General features: G+C 52.5%; 1 protein-coding gene across 1 annotated transcript; it reads left to right on the plus strand.

Annotated features, from left to right (window-relative positions):
• Positions 1–1,237: 1,237 nt before the first annotated feature.
• On the plus strand, positions 1,238–13,544 carry UBE2S (ubiquitin conjugating enzyme E2 S). The gene is made up of 5 exons (XM_058822750.1): positions 1,238–1,441; positions 2,254–2,277; positions 4,399–4,546; positions 9,074–9,264; positions 13,059–13,544. The coding sequence occupies exons 1-5, from the start codon at positions 1,439–1,441 to the stop codon at positions 13,353–13,355; spliced, it is 663 nt and encodes a 220-aa protein (XP_058678733.1). The 5' UTR covers positions 1,238–1,438; the 3' UTR covers positions 13,356–13,544.
• Positions 13,545–15,411: the final 1,867 nt, after the last annotated feature.

A 15,411-nucleotide genomic window follows, 5' to 3' on the forward strand; every position in this document is an offset into this window, starting at 1 on the left:
AGCCCCAAACAGAGACATGTTGTGGCGGTGACGTCACCAGAAATGACGTCACAGCCCCTTCTGTGGCCTTGTGGTGACGTCACAGCCCTGGCGATGACGTCACCGCCCCCCAGCCCGTGCAGCCGATGATGTCACACCCCCAAACATGGCAGCTGGTGATGTCACAGCCCCGCCCATGGTGCTGATGACATCACACACTCAACAATGATGTCACAATCCCAGGATGATGTCGCAGCCTGACAAATGATGTCACGCCCACTGACAATGACGTCACAGCCTCCCCGCCCCACCAGAGCAGCCGATGATGTCACAGCTCTGCCCGATGACGTCACACAGCCCTGATGACGTCAGCACTGTGGATTTTTTTTTCTCGCCCCCTCCCTACCATGACGTCACCACAAGGGGCAGAGCCACCCGACGATGACGTCAGCGATCACTGCCATGGCCCCGCCCCTTACTCCCGATGATGTCACTGTGGGCTGGACCTGCCGATGACGTCACACACACAAGCCCCTCCTCCACGATGACGTCACGCCCGCACCGAAGCCATAGCGGGGGGAGGGGACCCTTCGTGACCCCGCCGTGACCCCTCCGTGACCCCGTGACCTCCCTGTGACCCCACGTGCCTTAGAGCCCCGCCCACCGCCCCTCTCCCCCTCGGGGCCCAGCCCCTCCCCGGGGTGGGGGAGGGGCGGGGGGGAGGGGAATAAAGTGACGTTTCCTGCCCCCCCCCGCCTCCGATTTGGGGCCAATTCGGGCGATTTTGGGGCTGGGGGGGCTTTGCGGGGGGATTGGGATTTTTTTGGGTTCTCGCGGGAGTTCTTGGAGGGGAATTTTGGGCGTCCCGCAAAGCCTGCGCTCCGATTGGCCTTTCCACATGCCAATAACGCAAACCCCTCGCTCTGATTGGCCGCTCCACACGCTCCCCGCCTTCCGGTTATCCCGGTTATTTTTGACGGTTTCCCCTTTCTCATTGGTCGGCGGGTCCGCCAATCATTACCGTTCAAACCGGTGGCCCCGCCCCTTTCCGCCGACCGTTACGGCGCAAACAACGCGCCGAGGCCCCGCCCCCTTCTCCCTTCCCCTCACGAACCCGCCAATCAGCTACCACAGCCCGCCCTTTCCCTCGCTGCTGATTGGCCACTGTTCTACCGGTGCTGTGCTGATTGGTCACCGCGCCGGTGGGCGGGACCTGTGCGCGGCCGAGGTGATAAAGGCGGCGGCGCGGGTGGGGGGAGCCCTCAGCGCGGCGGGCGGGCGGCGGCGCCGGAGGAGGGACCGCGCTGCCGGGGGAGGGGACAGGGGGCGACCCCCGGCCTCCCCCCGCCCCAGGGTCGCCTCCACACCGCGGGGACCCCCGCACGACCCGCGGGACACCCCCAGGGAGCCGCTTCCTGCTCGGGACCAGCCCGGACAGGCCGGGGCCCAGCCCGGCGCCATGGTGAGGGAGGCCCGGGGGGGCGGTTTGAGGGGTCCTGGGAGGGTTTGGGGGTCCCTGGTTGGATTTTTGTGGGGGTTGAGGGGGATTTAGGAGTTCCGGGGTGGGGTTAGGCCGTTTCGGGCCTGCTCCGGGGGGGTTCGGGCCGTTCCAGCCCTGGGCCGGGCCCGGAGGGTTCTGAGGGGATTTTGGGAGTCCTGAGGGAGTTTGGGAGATCCTGAGGAGATCTGGGGGCTCCTGAGGAGATTTAGGGGGTCCAGAGGGAATTTGAGCGAAATTTCGGAAGCTTTGAGGGGATCTGAGGGGATTCGGGGAGTTCTGAGTGGATTTGGGGGATCCTGATTGGATTCGAGAGGTCCTGAGGAGATTTGGGGAATCCTGAGGGGATTTGGGAGGAATTTTGGGAGCTCTGAGGGAATCTGAGGGGGTTTGAGGGGTCCTGAGGGAATTTGGGAGATTCTGAGGGGATCTGCGGAATTCTGAAGAGATTTGGGGGTTCCTGAGGAGATTTGGGGGGGTCCTGAGGGGATTTGGGTGGAGTTTATGGAGTTTTGAAGGAATTTGGGTCGTCCTGAGGGGATTTGGGGTTCGTGTGAGGAATTGAGGGATTCAGGAGGGTCCTGAGGGAATTTGGAGGCTTTGGGGTCGTTTTTGGGTGAATTCTGGGAAAATCTGGGGGAGTTTTGGGGGGATTTGGGGCACTTTGAGTTCCGGGAGCTGCAGAAGGATTTTGGGGCAGTTTAGGGTGAACTTGGGCCTTTTTGAGGCCTTTTCACCCCAATTTTACCCAAATTTTTGCATTTTTCTCCCCTCAGGAGGCCCGAGGTGGTGCCTGGCAGGTGAGTCAGGGAAAGGGGGGAAAATTCCCCAAATTTGGGGGTCCTGCGGGGCTTTTCCCTCAAAATCACTCCAGGAGGACCCTCCTGAGCCCTTTTGGGGGGTTTTAGGGGAATTTGAACATTTTGGGGCAGTTTTAAATCCCTTTTTTTGGGGGGGGGGGGGGCTCCAATTTCATTCCTGCTTTGGTTTTATGGGGAGGGGGCGATTTGGGGGGCTCCTCCCGTGGGTAAATCCCAGATTTTGGGGCTCCCTTTTCCTTTTTAACCCACTCCAGGTGATTTTAACCTATTTCAGCTGCTTTTAACATTTCAGGGGGGTTTAAACTCTCATTTTTGGGCCGTTTTCACCCCATTTTATCACTTTTTACTTCCTGCTTTGATTTTATGGAGAGGCAGCGATTTTAGGGGATCCCAATGTGGGTAAATCCCAGATTTTGGGTCTCCTTTTTAGTTTTTAACCAATTCCAGGTAATTTAACCCTTTCAGGGAGATTCAGTCTCTCATTTTTGACCCATTTTTTCTCATTTGCCCCCATTTCTCGTACTTTTTTCTTCCTGCTTTGATTTTTATCAGGATGGGACAATTTTGGGGACACCCAATGTGGGTAATTCCCAGATTTTGGGGCTCTCTTTTCACTTTTAACCATTTCTAGGTGTTTTAATTCCTTCAGGGATGGATCCAACCTCTCATTTTTGGGCCGTTTTCACCCGATTTTGTTACTTTTCACTTTGTACTTGCCCTAAATAGGGAGGGGGTGACTTTGGGGTTCCCCCCGGGTAAATCCCAGATTTTGGGGCTCCCTTTCCCTTTTTAACCAATTCCAGTTAATTTAAACCATTTCAGAGATGGGTCCAACCTCTCATATTCAGGCCGGTTTTTCTCATTTTCTCCCCCAATTTTGCCTTTTTTTGCCCCGGGGCTGGCTGTTCTCTGCATTGGGGGTCTGGGGGGGCAAAACGGGGGTCACCCCGATTTTGGGCCCCCCCCCGTTTTGCCCCCCCAGACCCCCAATGCAGAGAACCTGCCCCCCCAGACCCGGGTTTGGGGTACCCCGAGCCCCATTTGGGGTACCCTGAGCCCCATTTTGGGGTACCCTGAGCCCCATTTTTGGGGTACCCTGAGCCCCATTTCTGGGTACCCCAGACCCAAATTTGGGGTACCCTGAGCCCCATTTTTGGGGTACCCTGAACCCCATTTTTGGGGTACCCTGAACCCCATTTTGGGGTACCCTGAGCCCCATTTTTGGGTACCCGGAGACCCATTTTGGGGTACCCTGAGCCCCATTTTTGGGGTACCCTGAGCCCCATTTCTGGGTACCCCAGACCCAAATTTGGGGTACCCTGAGCCCCATTTCTGGGTACCCCAGACCCATTTTGGGGTACCCTGAACCCCATTTTGGGGTACCCTGAGCCCCATTTTTGGGGTACCCTGAACCCCATTTTTGGGGTACCCTGAGCCCCATTTTTGGGGTACCCTGAGCCCCATTTCTGGGGTACTCCAGACCCATTTTGGGGTACCCTGAGCCCCATTTTTGGGGTACTCCAGACCCATTTTGGGGTACCCTGAGCCCCATTTTTGGGGTACTCCAGACCCATTTTGGGGTACCCCGAGCCCCATTTTTGGGGTACTCCAGACCCATTTTGGGGTACCCTGAGCCCCATTTTTGGGGTGCCCTGAGCCCCATTTTGGGGTACCCCGAGCCCCATTTTTGGGGTACTCCAGACCCATTTTGGGGTACCCTGAGCCCCATTTTGGGGTACCCTGACCCCCATTTTGGGCTACCCTGAGCCTCATTTTTGGGGTACCCTGAGCCCCATTTTTGGGGTACCCTGACCCCCATTTTGGGGTACCCTGAGCCCCATTTTTGGGGTACCCTGACCCCCATTTTGGGGTACCCTGAGCCCCATTTTTGGGGTACCCTGACCCCCATTTTGGGGTACCCTGACCCCCATTTTTGGGGTACCCTGAGCCCCATGTTGGGGTACCCTGACCCCGTTTTTGCCCCCCAGATGCTGCGCCTGCTCTGCAGGGAGGTGTCCCCGGGTTTGGGGTACCCTGACCCCCATTTTGGGGTACCCCAGACCCATTTTTGGGGTACCCTGACCCCGTTTTTGCCCCCAGACCCCGAACGCAGAGAACCTGCCCCCCCAGACGCTGCGCCTGCTCTGCAGGGAGGTTTCCCTGCTCAGCGCCGACCCCCCCGACGGCATCAAGGTGTTCCCCAACGACGAGGACGTCACCGACCTGCAGGTGGCCATCGAGGGGCCAGGTATGGCACCCCAAAATATCCCAAACGTACCCCAAAATATCCCTCTGAACCCCAAAAATATCCCTGTGAAATCCGGGGGTCCCAAATGCTGGGGATCCTCCTGAACCCCAGGGGACGTCACCGAGCTGCAGGTGGCCATCGAGGGGCCGGGTGTGGCACCCCAAAACATCCCAAATGTACCCCAAAATATCCCCATGAACCCCAAAAATCCATCAGTGAATCCTGGGGGTACCCCTGAACGTCACCGAGCTGCAGGTGGCCATCGAGGGGCCAGGTGTGGCACCCCAAAATATCCCAAATGTACCCCAAACTCTCCCCATGAACCCCAAAAATTTGTCACTGAAACCTGGGGATACCCCTGGACGTCACCGAGCTGCAGGTGGCCATCGAGGGGCCAGGTGTGGCACCCCAAAACATCCCAAATGTACCCCAAAATATCCCTCTGAACCCCAAAAATATCCCTGTGAAATCTGGGGGTCCCAAACGCTGGGGATCCTCCTGAACCCCAGGGGACGTCACCGAGCTGCAGGTGGCCATCGAGGGGCCGGGTGTGGCACCCCAAAATATCCCAAATGTACCCCAAAATATCCCTCTGAACCCCAAAAATCCACCCCGGAAACCTGGGAACCCGAGGGGACCCCAAACATCCTAAAGGTACCCCAAAATATCCCCATGAACCCCAAAAATCCGCCCCTGAAACCTGGGGAAGCCCCAGGGGACGTCACCGAGCTGCAGGTGGCCATCGAGGGGCCAGGTGTGGCACCCCAAAACATCCCAAATGTACCCCAAAATATCCCTCTGAACCCCAAAAATCCATCAGTGAATCCTGGGGATGCCCCTGAACGTCACCACGCTGCAGGTGGCCATCGAGGGGTCAGGTGTGGCACCCCAAAACATCCCAAATGTACCCCAAAATATCCCCATGAACCCCAAAAATCCGCCCCTGAAACCTGGGGAAGCCCCAGGGGACGTCACCGAGCTGCAGGTGGCCATAGAGGGGCCAGGTATGGCACCCCAAAATATCCCAAATGTACCCCAAAATATCCCTCTGAACCCCAAAAATCCATCAGTGAATCCTGGGGGTACCCCTGAACGTCACCACGCTGCAGGTGGCCATCGAGGGGTCAGGTACAGAGACCCCAAAATATCCCAAATGTACCCCAAAATATCCCTCTGAACCCCAAAAATTTGTCACTGAAACCTGGGGGTACCCCTGGACGTCACCGAGCTGCAGGTGGCCATCGAGGGGCCAGGTGTGGCACCCCAAAATATCCCAAATGTGACCCAAAATATGCCCAAACCCTTCCTATGAACCCCAAAAATCCACCCCGGAAACCTGGGAACCCAAGGGGACCCCAAATATCCCAGAAATACCCCAAAATATCCCCATGAACCCCAAAAATCCGCCCCTGAAACCTGGGGAACCCCCAGGGGACGTCACCGAGCTGCAGGTGAGACCCCAAATATACCCCAAAAATATCCCAGATTTTTGGGGTGGATTTTTGTGTTTTTCTGGGTTTTTGGGATCTCTGACTCTCCGGTTTTGGGGTTTACAGAGGACACCCCATGCTCAGGGGATTTTTGGGGTGTTTTTTTTTTTGTTTTTAAGGTGTTTTAGGGTCTCTAACTCCCAATTTTTGTGTTTTTAGAGGGCGCCCCAAACACCAGAGGCACCTGGGGGATTTTGGGGCAGATTTTTGGGGTTTTCGGGGTATTTTGGGGTCCCTAACTCCCCGATTTTTGGGGTTCTGTGCATGGGGGTTTTGGGGTAGGTTTTATAGGGTTTTTAGGGTATTTTAGGGTCTCCAACCCCCCTAATTTTGTGATTTTAGGGAACACCCCATACACGGGGGTTTTTGGGGATGGATTTTTGGGGTTTTTTGGGTATTTTGCCATCTCTAATCCCCCAATTTTTTCGGGTTCCAGAGGGCGCCCCATACACCAGGGACACGTGGGGGTTTTTGGGGCAGATTTTCGGGGTTTTTGGGGTCCCTAACCCCCCAATTTTTGGGGTTCTGTGCATGGGGGTTTTGGGGTAGGTTTTATAGGGTTTTTAGGGTATTTTAGGGTCTCTAACTCCCAATTTTTGTGTTTTTAGAGGGCGCCCCAAACACCAGGGGCACCTGGGGGATTTTGGGGCAGATTTTTGGGGTTTTCGGGGTATTTTGGGGTCCCTAACCCCCCGATTTTTGGGGTAGGTTTTATAGGGTTTTTAGGGTATTTTAGGGTCTGTAACCCCCCTAATTTTGTGATTTTAGGGAACACCCCATACACGGGGGTTTTTGGGGATGGATTTTGGGGGTTTTTAGGGTATTTTGCCATCTCTAATCCCCCAATTTTTTCGGGTTCCAGAGGGCACCCGCTACGCCAGGGGCCTGTGGGGGGTTTTGGGGCAGATTTTTGGGGTTTTTAGGGTATTTTGGGGTCTGTAACTTTCTGATTTTTGGGGTTCTGTACATGGGGGGTTTTTTTGGTTTTTTGTGATTATTTAGGGTCCCTAACCCCCCGATTTTTGGGGTAGGTTTTGTAGGGTTTTTAGGGTATTTTAGGGTCTGTAACCCCCCTAATTTTGTGATTTTAGGGAACACCCCATACACGGGGGTTTTTGGGGATGGATTTTTGGGGTTTTTTGGGTATTTTGCCATCTCTAATCCCCCAATTTTTTCGGGTTCCAGAGGGCGCCCCATACACCAGGGACACGTGGGGGTTTTTGGGGCAGATTTTCGGGGTTTTTGGGGTCCCTAACCCCCCAATTTTTGGGGTTCTGTGCATGGGGGTTTTGGGGTAGGTTTTATAGGGTTTTTAGGGTATTTTAGGGTCTCTAACTCCCAATTTTTGTGTTTTTAGAGGGCGCCCCAAACACCAGGGGCACCTGGGGGATTTTGGGGCAGATTTTTGGGGTTTTCGGGGTATTTTGGGGTCCCTAACCCCCCGATTTTTGGGGTAGGTTTTATAGGGTTTTTAGGGTATTTTAGGGTCTCCAACCCCCCTAATTTTGTGATTTTTAGGGAACACCCCATACATGGGGGTTTTTGGGGCAGATTTATGGGGGTTTTGGGGTAGGTTTTATAGGGTTTTTAGGGTATTTTAGGGTCTGTAACCCCCCTAATTTTGTGATTTTAGGGAACACCCCATACACGGGGGTTTTTGGGGATGGATTTTGGGGTTTTTTGGGTATTTTGCCATCTCTAATCCCCCAATTTTTTCGGGTTCCAGAGGGCACCCGCTACGCCAGGGGCCTGTGGGGGGTTTTGGGGCAGATTTTTGGGGTTTTTAGGGTATTTTGGGGTCTGTAACCTTCTGATTTTTGGGGTTCTGTACATGGGGGGTTTTTTTGGTTTTTTGTGATTATTTAGGGTCCCTAACCCCCCGATTTTTGGGGTAGGTTTTGTAGGGTTTTTAGGGTATTTTAGGGTCTCTAACCCCGCTAATTTTGTGATTTTAGGGAACACCCCATACACAGGGGTTTTTGGGGATGGATTTTGGGGATTTTTAGGGTATTTTGGGGTCTGTAACTTTCTGATTTTTGGGGTTCTGTACACGGGGGGTTTTGGAGTGGTTTTTTGTTTTTTTGTGGTTATTTAGGGTCCCTAACCCCCCGATTTTTGGGTTCCCTGTACATGGAGGTTTTTGGGGCCGATTTTTTTTTTTTATTTTTAGGGTATTTTTAGGATATTTTGGGGCCTCTGACTCGCAGTGTTTGTAATTCCAGAGGACACCCCGTACGCCCGGGATCTGTGGGGTGTTTTGGGGCAGATTTTTTTGGTTTTTTAGGGTATTTTGGGGTCCCTAACCCCCAATTTTGGGGGTTCTGTACATGGGGGCTTTTGGGGGCAGATTTTAGGTGTTTTTAGGATATTTTGCCATATCTAACCCTCCGATTTTGGTGTTCCAGAGGGCACCCCGTAGACAGAGGGTTTGTGGGGGTTTTTGGGGCAGATTTTTTGGGGTTTTAGGGTATTTTTAGGGTATTTTTTCATCTCTAACCCCCAATTTTTGTAATTCCAGAGGGCACCCCCTACGCTGGGGGCCTGTAGGGGTTTTGGGGGCATATTTTTTGGGTTTTTAGGGTATTTTGGGGTCCCTAACCCCCAATTTTTGTGTCTCCAGAGGACACCCCGTACACCATGGGCCTGTGGGGGTTTTGGGGCAGATTTTTTGGGTTTTTTAGGGTATTTTAGGGTCCTAACCCCCAATTTTTGTGTCTCCAGAGGGCACCCTATGTGCCATGGGCCTGTGGGGTTTTTGGGGCAGATTTTTGGGTTTTTAGGGTATTTTAGGGTCTGTGAACCTCCAATTTTTGTGTCTCCAGAGGACACCCCGTACGCCATGGGCCTGTGGGGGTTTTGGGGCAGATTTTTTCTGGTTTTTAGGGTATTTTGGGGTCCCTAACCCCCAATTTTTGTGTCTCCAGAGGGCACCCCCTACGCCGGGGGCCTGTGGGTGTTTTTGGGGCAGATTTTTTGGGTTTTTAGGGTATTTTTAGGGTATTTTTTCATCTCTAACCCCCAGTTTTTGTGTCTCCAGAGGGCACCCCCTACGCCGGGGGCCTGTTCCGCATGAAGCTGGTGCTGGGCAAGGATTTCCCGGCCGCTCCCCCCAAGGGATTCTTCCTGACCAAAATCTTCCACCCCAACGTGGGGCCCAGCGGGGAGATCTGCGTGAACGTGCTGAAACGGGACTGGAGAGCGGAGCTGGGGCTGCGCCACGTGCTGCTGGTCTGGACTGGGGGCACTGGGAGTGGGGTTTGGGGGGTTAAATTGGGGTAAAATTGGGTAAAATTGGGGTAAATTGGGGTAAATTGAGTTAAATTGGGGTAAAATTGGGTTAAATTGGGGTTAAATTGGGTTAAATTGGGGTAAATTGGGGTAAAATTGGATTAAATTTGGTTTAAATTGGGTTAAATTGGGGTTAAATTGGGGTAAAATTGGGGTAAAATTGGGTTAAATTGGGGTTAAATTGGGGTTAAATTGGGGTAAATTGGGGTAAATTTGGGTTAAATTGGGTTAAATTGGGATAAAATTGGGGTTAAATTTGGGTTAAATTGGGGTAAATTGGGGTTAAATTGGGGTAAATTTGGGTTAAATTGGGGTTAAATTTGGGTTAAATTGGGGTAAATTTGGGTTAAATTGGGTAAATCTGCGTGAACGTGCTGAAACGGGACTGGAAAACGGACTGGGAGCACTGGGAGTGGGGTTTGGGGGGTTAAATTGGGGTAAAATTGGGTTAATTTGGGTTAAATTGGGTTAAATTGAGTTAAATTGGGGTAAAATTGGGTTAAATTGGGGTAAATTGGGTAAAATTGGGGTTAAATTGGGATAAATTGGGGTTAAATTGGGATAAATTGGGGTAAATTGGGTTAAATTGGGGTTAAATTGGGTTAAATTTGGGGTAAAATTGGGTTAAATTGGGGTTAAATTGGGTTAAATTTGGGTTAAATTGGGGTTAAATTTGGGTTAAATTGGGTAAATCTGCGTGAACGTGCTCAAACGGGCCTGGAGAGCGGACTGGGGGCACTGGGAGTGGGGTTTGGGGGGTTAAATTTGGGTTAAATTGGGGTTAAATTGGGTTAAATTGGGTTAAATTTGGGATAAATTGGGTAAATCTGCGTGAACGTGCTCAAACGGGACTGGAGAGCGGAGCTGGGGCTGCGCCACGTGCTGCTGGTCTGGACTGGGGGCACTGGGAGTGGGGTTTGGGGGGTTAAATTGGGGTAAAATTGGGTTAATTTGGGTTAAATTGGGTAAAATTGGGTTAAATTTGGGTTAAATTGGGGTTAAATTGGGGTAATTTGGGTTAAATTGGGTTAAATTGGGGTTAAATTGGGGTTAAATTGGGGTAATTTGGGTTAAATTGGGATAAAATTGGGGTTAAATTTGGGTTAAATTGGGATAAATTGGGGTTAAATTTGGGTTAAATTGGGTAAATCTGCGTGAACGTGCTCAAACGGGACTGGAGAGCGGACTGGGGGCACTGGGAGTGGGGTTTGGGGGGTTAAATTGGGGTAAAATTGGGGTTAAATTGGGTTAAATTGGGTTAAATTTGGGTTAAATTGGGTAAATCTGCGTGAACGTGCTGAAACGGGACTGGAGAGCGGAGCTGGGGCTGCGCCACGTGCTGCTGGTCTGGACTGGGGGCACTGGGAGTGGGGTTTGGGGGGTTAAATTGGGTAAAATTGGGGTTAAATTGGGGTTAAATTGGGGTAATTTGGGTTAAATTGGGTTAAATTGGGATAAAATTGGGGTTAAATTTGGGTTAAATTGGGTTAAATTGGGGTTAAATTTGGGTTAAATTGGGTAAATCTGCGTGAACGTGCTGAAACGGGACTGGAGAGCGGACTGGGAGCACTGGGAGTGGGGTTTGGGGGGTTAAATTGGGATAAATTGGGTTAAATTGGGGTTAAATTGGGTTAAATTGAGTTAAATTGGGGTAAAATTGGGTTAAATTGGGGTAAATTGGGGTTAAATTGGGGTAAATTGGGTTAAATTGGGGTTAAATTGGGTTAAATTTGGGGTAAAATTGGGGTAAATTGGGGTAAAATTGGATTAAATTTGGTTTAAATTGGGTTAAATTGGGGTTAAATTGGGGTAAAATTGGGGTAAAATTGGGTTAAATTGGGTTAAATTGGGGTTAAATTGGGGTTAAATTGGGGTAATTTGGGTTAAATTGGGTTAAATTGGGATAAAATTGGGGTTAAATTTGGGTTAAATTGGGGTAAATTGGGGTAAATTTGGGTTAAATTGGGTAAATCTGCGTGAACGTGCTCAAACGGGACTGGAAAACGGACTGGGAGCACTGGGAGTGGGGTTTGGGGGGTTAAATTGGGGTAACATTGGGGTTAATTTGGGTTAAATTGGGTTAAATTGAGTTAAATTGGGGTAAAATTGGGTTAAATTGGGGTAAATTGGGTAAAATTGGGGTTAAATTGGGATAAATTGGGGTTAAATTGGGATAAATTGGGGTAAATTGGGTTAAATTGGGGTTAAATTGGGTTAAATTTGGGGTAAAATTGGGTTAAATTGGGGTTAAATTGGGTTAAATTTGGGTTAAATTGGGTTAAATTTGGGTTAAATTGGGTAAATCTGCGTGAACGTGCTGAAACGGGACTGGAAAACGGACTGGGAGCACTGGGAGTGGGGTTTGGGGGGTTAAATTGGGATAAATTGGGTTAAATTGGGGTTAAATTGGGTTAAATTGAGTTAAATTGGGGTAAAATTGGGTTAAATTGGGGTAAATTGGGGTTAAATTGGGGTAAATTGGGTTAAATTGGGGTTAAATTGGGTTAAATTTGGGGTAAAATTGGGTTAAATTGGGGTTAAATTGGGGTTAAATTGGGGTAAATTGGGTTAAATTGGGTTAAATTGGGGTTAAATTGGGTTAAATTGGGATAAATTTGGGTTAAATTGGGGTTAAATTGGGTTAAATTGGGGCTCATTTTGGGGGCTTTGGGGCTCATTTTGGGGTTTTTGCAGCAGATTTTGGGCTATTTTAGGGCAAAAACCACCAGAAACCAGCGGAATTTGGGGCTTCCCCCAGCACCCCAAATTTTTTGGTGGGATTTTAAATCGTTTAGGGGCATAAATTAGGGTGGAAGAATTTCAATTTTGGGGCAAAACTCAGAGGAAAACAGCAAAATTTGGGTCTTTTTTTGGTGTTGGTTTCACCTGGACACCCCGAAATGTTTGGGGGTGATTTTGAGGTGGTTCTAAATAATTCAGGGCCTTAAATCAGGGTGGAAAAATCTCAATTTTGGGTCAAAAAAGCCGGATTTTCAGGGGAACCAGCCGGGTTTAAGGCAGTTTTTTGGGGCGGGGGTCCTGACGCCCCCTCCCCAATTTCTCGCCGCCCCCAGACCATCAAATGTGGCTGATCCAGCCCAACCATTCTGGTGGGAAAAACCTTAAATTTGGGCCATTTTGGTCCAAAAAAAGACGAATTTTTTGGGAAAAAGAGCAGGAATTGAGGCAGTTTTTTGGGGTGGGGGTCCTGACGCCCCCTCCCCAATTTCTCGCTGCCCCCAGACCATCAAATGCGTCTGATCCAGCCCAACCCAGCCATTCTTAAATTTGGGCCATTTTGGTCCAAAAAAAGACGAATTTTTTGGGGAAAAGAGCAGGAATTGGTGCAGGTGTTTGGGGTGGGGGTCCTGACGCCCCCTCCCCAATTTCTCCCCGCCCCCAGACCATCAAATGCGTCTGATCCAGCCCAGCTATTCTGGTGGGAAAAACCTTAAATTTGGGTCATTTTGGTCCAAAAAACGACTAATTTTTTGGGGAAAAGAGCAGGAATTGAGGCAGTTTTTTTTGGGGTGGGGGTCCTGACGCCCCCTCCCCAATTTCTCCCCGCCCCCAGACCATCAAATGCCTGCTGATCCAGCCCAACCATTCTGGTGGGAAAAACCTTAAATTTGGGCCATTTTGGTCCAAAAAACGATGAATTTTTTGGGGAAATTGGGGCAGTTTTTTGGGGCGGGGGTCCTGACGCCCCCTCCCCAATTTCTCGCCGCCCCCAGACCATCAAATGCCTGCTGATCCAGCCCAACCCCGAGTCGGCGCTGAACGAGGAGGCGGCGCGGCTGCTCCTCGAGGACTTTGAGCGCTTCGCCGCCCGCGCGCGGCTGCTCACCGACATCCACGCGCGGGGACCCCCGCCCGGAGACCCCTCCCCAAACCGCGGGGACCCCCCCCCGGGGCCCTCGGGCGCCGCCCCCGGCCCCCCCGACGGCCCCGTGCCCAAGAAGCACGCGGGGGACAGGAAGGCGCCCCCCAAGAAAAAGGGGGACAAGAAACGCGCCCTGCGCCGGCTCTGAGCGCCGCGCGGACCCCAGACCCAATTGGGGACGGGGCCGAGAGACCCCAGACTCAATTCAGGGGGGTCTCGGGCTCAATTTTGGGGGTCCCAGACCCAGTTTGGGGGGTTCTCTAGGGGGTCCTAGATTTAATTTGGGAATGGGGGAGGCACCCCAGACTCGATTTGGGATGGGGGGAGAGACCCCAGACTTGATTTGGGATGGGGGGAGAGACCCCAGACTCAATTTGGGATGGGGGAACTGAGACCCCAGACTGAATTTGGGATGGGGGGAGAGACCCCAGACTTGATTTGGGATGGGGGGAGAGACCCCAGACTCAATTTGGGATGGGGGAACTGAGACCCCAGACTGAAATTTGGATGGGGGGAGAGACCCCAGACTCAATTTGGGATGGGGGAACTGAGACCCCAGACTGAATTTGGGATGGGGGGAGAGACCCCAGACTCGATTTGGGATGGGGGAACTGAGACCCCAGACTGAATTTGGGATGGGGGCAGAGACCCCAGACTCGATTTGGGAATGGGGGAGAGACCCCAGACTGAAATTTGGATGGGGGGAGAGACCCCAGACTCAATTTGGGATGGGGGAACTGAGACCCCAGACTCGATTTGGGATGGGCCGAGAGACCCCAGACTCAATTCAGGGGGGTCCCAGGCTCAATTTTGGGGGTCCCAGACCCAGTTTGGGGGGTTCTCTAGGGGGTCCTAGATTTAATTTGGGAATGGGGGAGAGACCCCAGACTCGATTTGGGATGGGGGAACTGAGACCCCAGACTGAATTTGGGATGGGGGGAGAGACCCCAGACTCAATTCAGGGGGTCCCAGGCTCAATTTAGGGGGTCCCAGACCCAGTTTGGGGGGTCCCAGGCTCAATTTGGGGAGGGGGAGAGACCCCCAGAGTTAATTTTGGGGCTCTGAGACTTCCCAGGCTTTATTTGAGGGGGGAGACCCCAGACTCAATTTTGGGGGTCCCAGACCCAGTTTGGGGAGTCATAGAGTGAATTTGAGGGGGCCTGAGAGACCCCAGACCCCCAGGGGGTCCCAAATTTAATTTGGGGAGGGAGGGCAGAGACCCCAGACTCAATTTAGGGGGTCCCAGATTTAATGTGGGATGGGGCTGAGACCCCAGACTCAATTTAGGGGGGGGTCCCAGAGTCCCAACCCCCCCCCTGCCCAGACTCATTTTGGGGGTCCCCAACCTCCCCCAGACCCATTTTGGGAACCCCAACATCCCCCAGACCCATTTTGGGAACCCCAACCTCCCCCAGACCCATTTTGGGAACCCCAACATCCCCCAGACCCATTTTGGGGATGCCCAGAGCTCCCCCCCGTTGCCCCCAGACCCATTTTGGGGTCCCAATCCACCCCCAGACCCATTTTGGGAGCCTCAAAACCCCTTTGACACCCCCAGACCCATTTTGGGGTTCCCCAGAGCCCCCAGACCCATTTTGAGGGGTGCGGGAGGGGACTTTTGGGGGTGGGGCGGGGCAGGGCCACCCCTCCCCCACTTTAAGTTATTTTAAGTTATGTGGGAAAGCCCCAAAAAGGTGAAAAACGCCCCCAAAAACGCCCCAAAATTCCCCAGAAAATTCCCATTAAAGGCTTGGTTTTGTAACAGAGCTGGTGTGAGTGACGGGGGCACCTGGGCACACCTGGGGGCACACCTGGGCACACCTGGGCACACCTGGGCATGGCCACATAACACCTGGGCACACCTGGGCATGGCCACATAACACCTGGGCACACCTGGGCATGGCCACATCACACCTGGGCACACCTGGGGGCACCTGGGCACACCTGGGCACACCTGGGCATGGCCACATAACACCTGGGCACACCTGGGCATGGCCACATAACACCTGGGCACACCTGGGGGCACACCTGGGCACACCTGGGCATGGCCACATCACACCTGGGCACACCTGGGGGCATACCTGGGCACACCTGGGCATGGCCACATCACACCTGGGCACACCTGGGCATGGCCACATCACACCTGGGCACACCTGGGGGCACCTGGGCACACCTGGGGGTACCTGGGCACACCTGGGCATGGC

This window comes from Ammospiza caudacuta, chromosome 34 (assembly GCF_027887145.1).
Source record: "Ammospiza caudacuta isolate bAmmCau1 chromosome 34, bAmmCau1.pri, whole genome shotgun sequence".
In the NCBI taxonomy this organism is placed as follows: Eukaryota; Metazoa; Chordata; class Aves; order Passeriformes; family Passerellidae; genus Ammospiza; species Ammospiza caudacuta.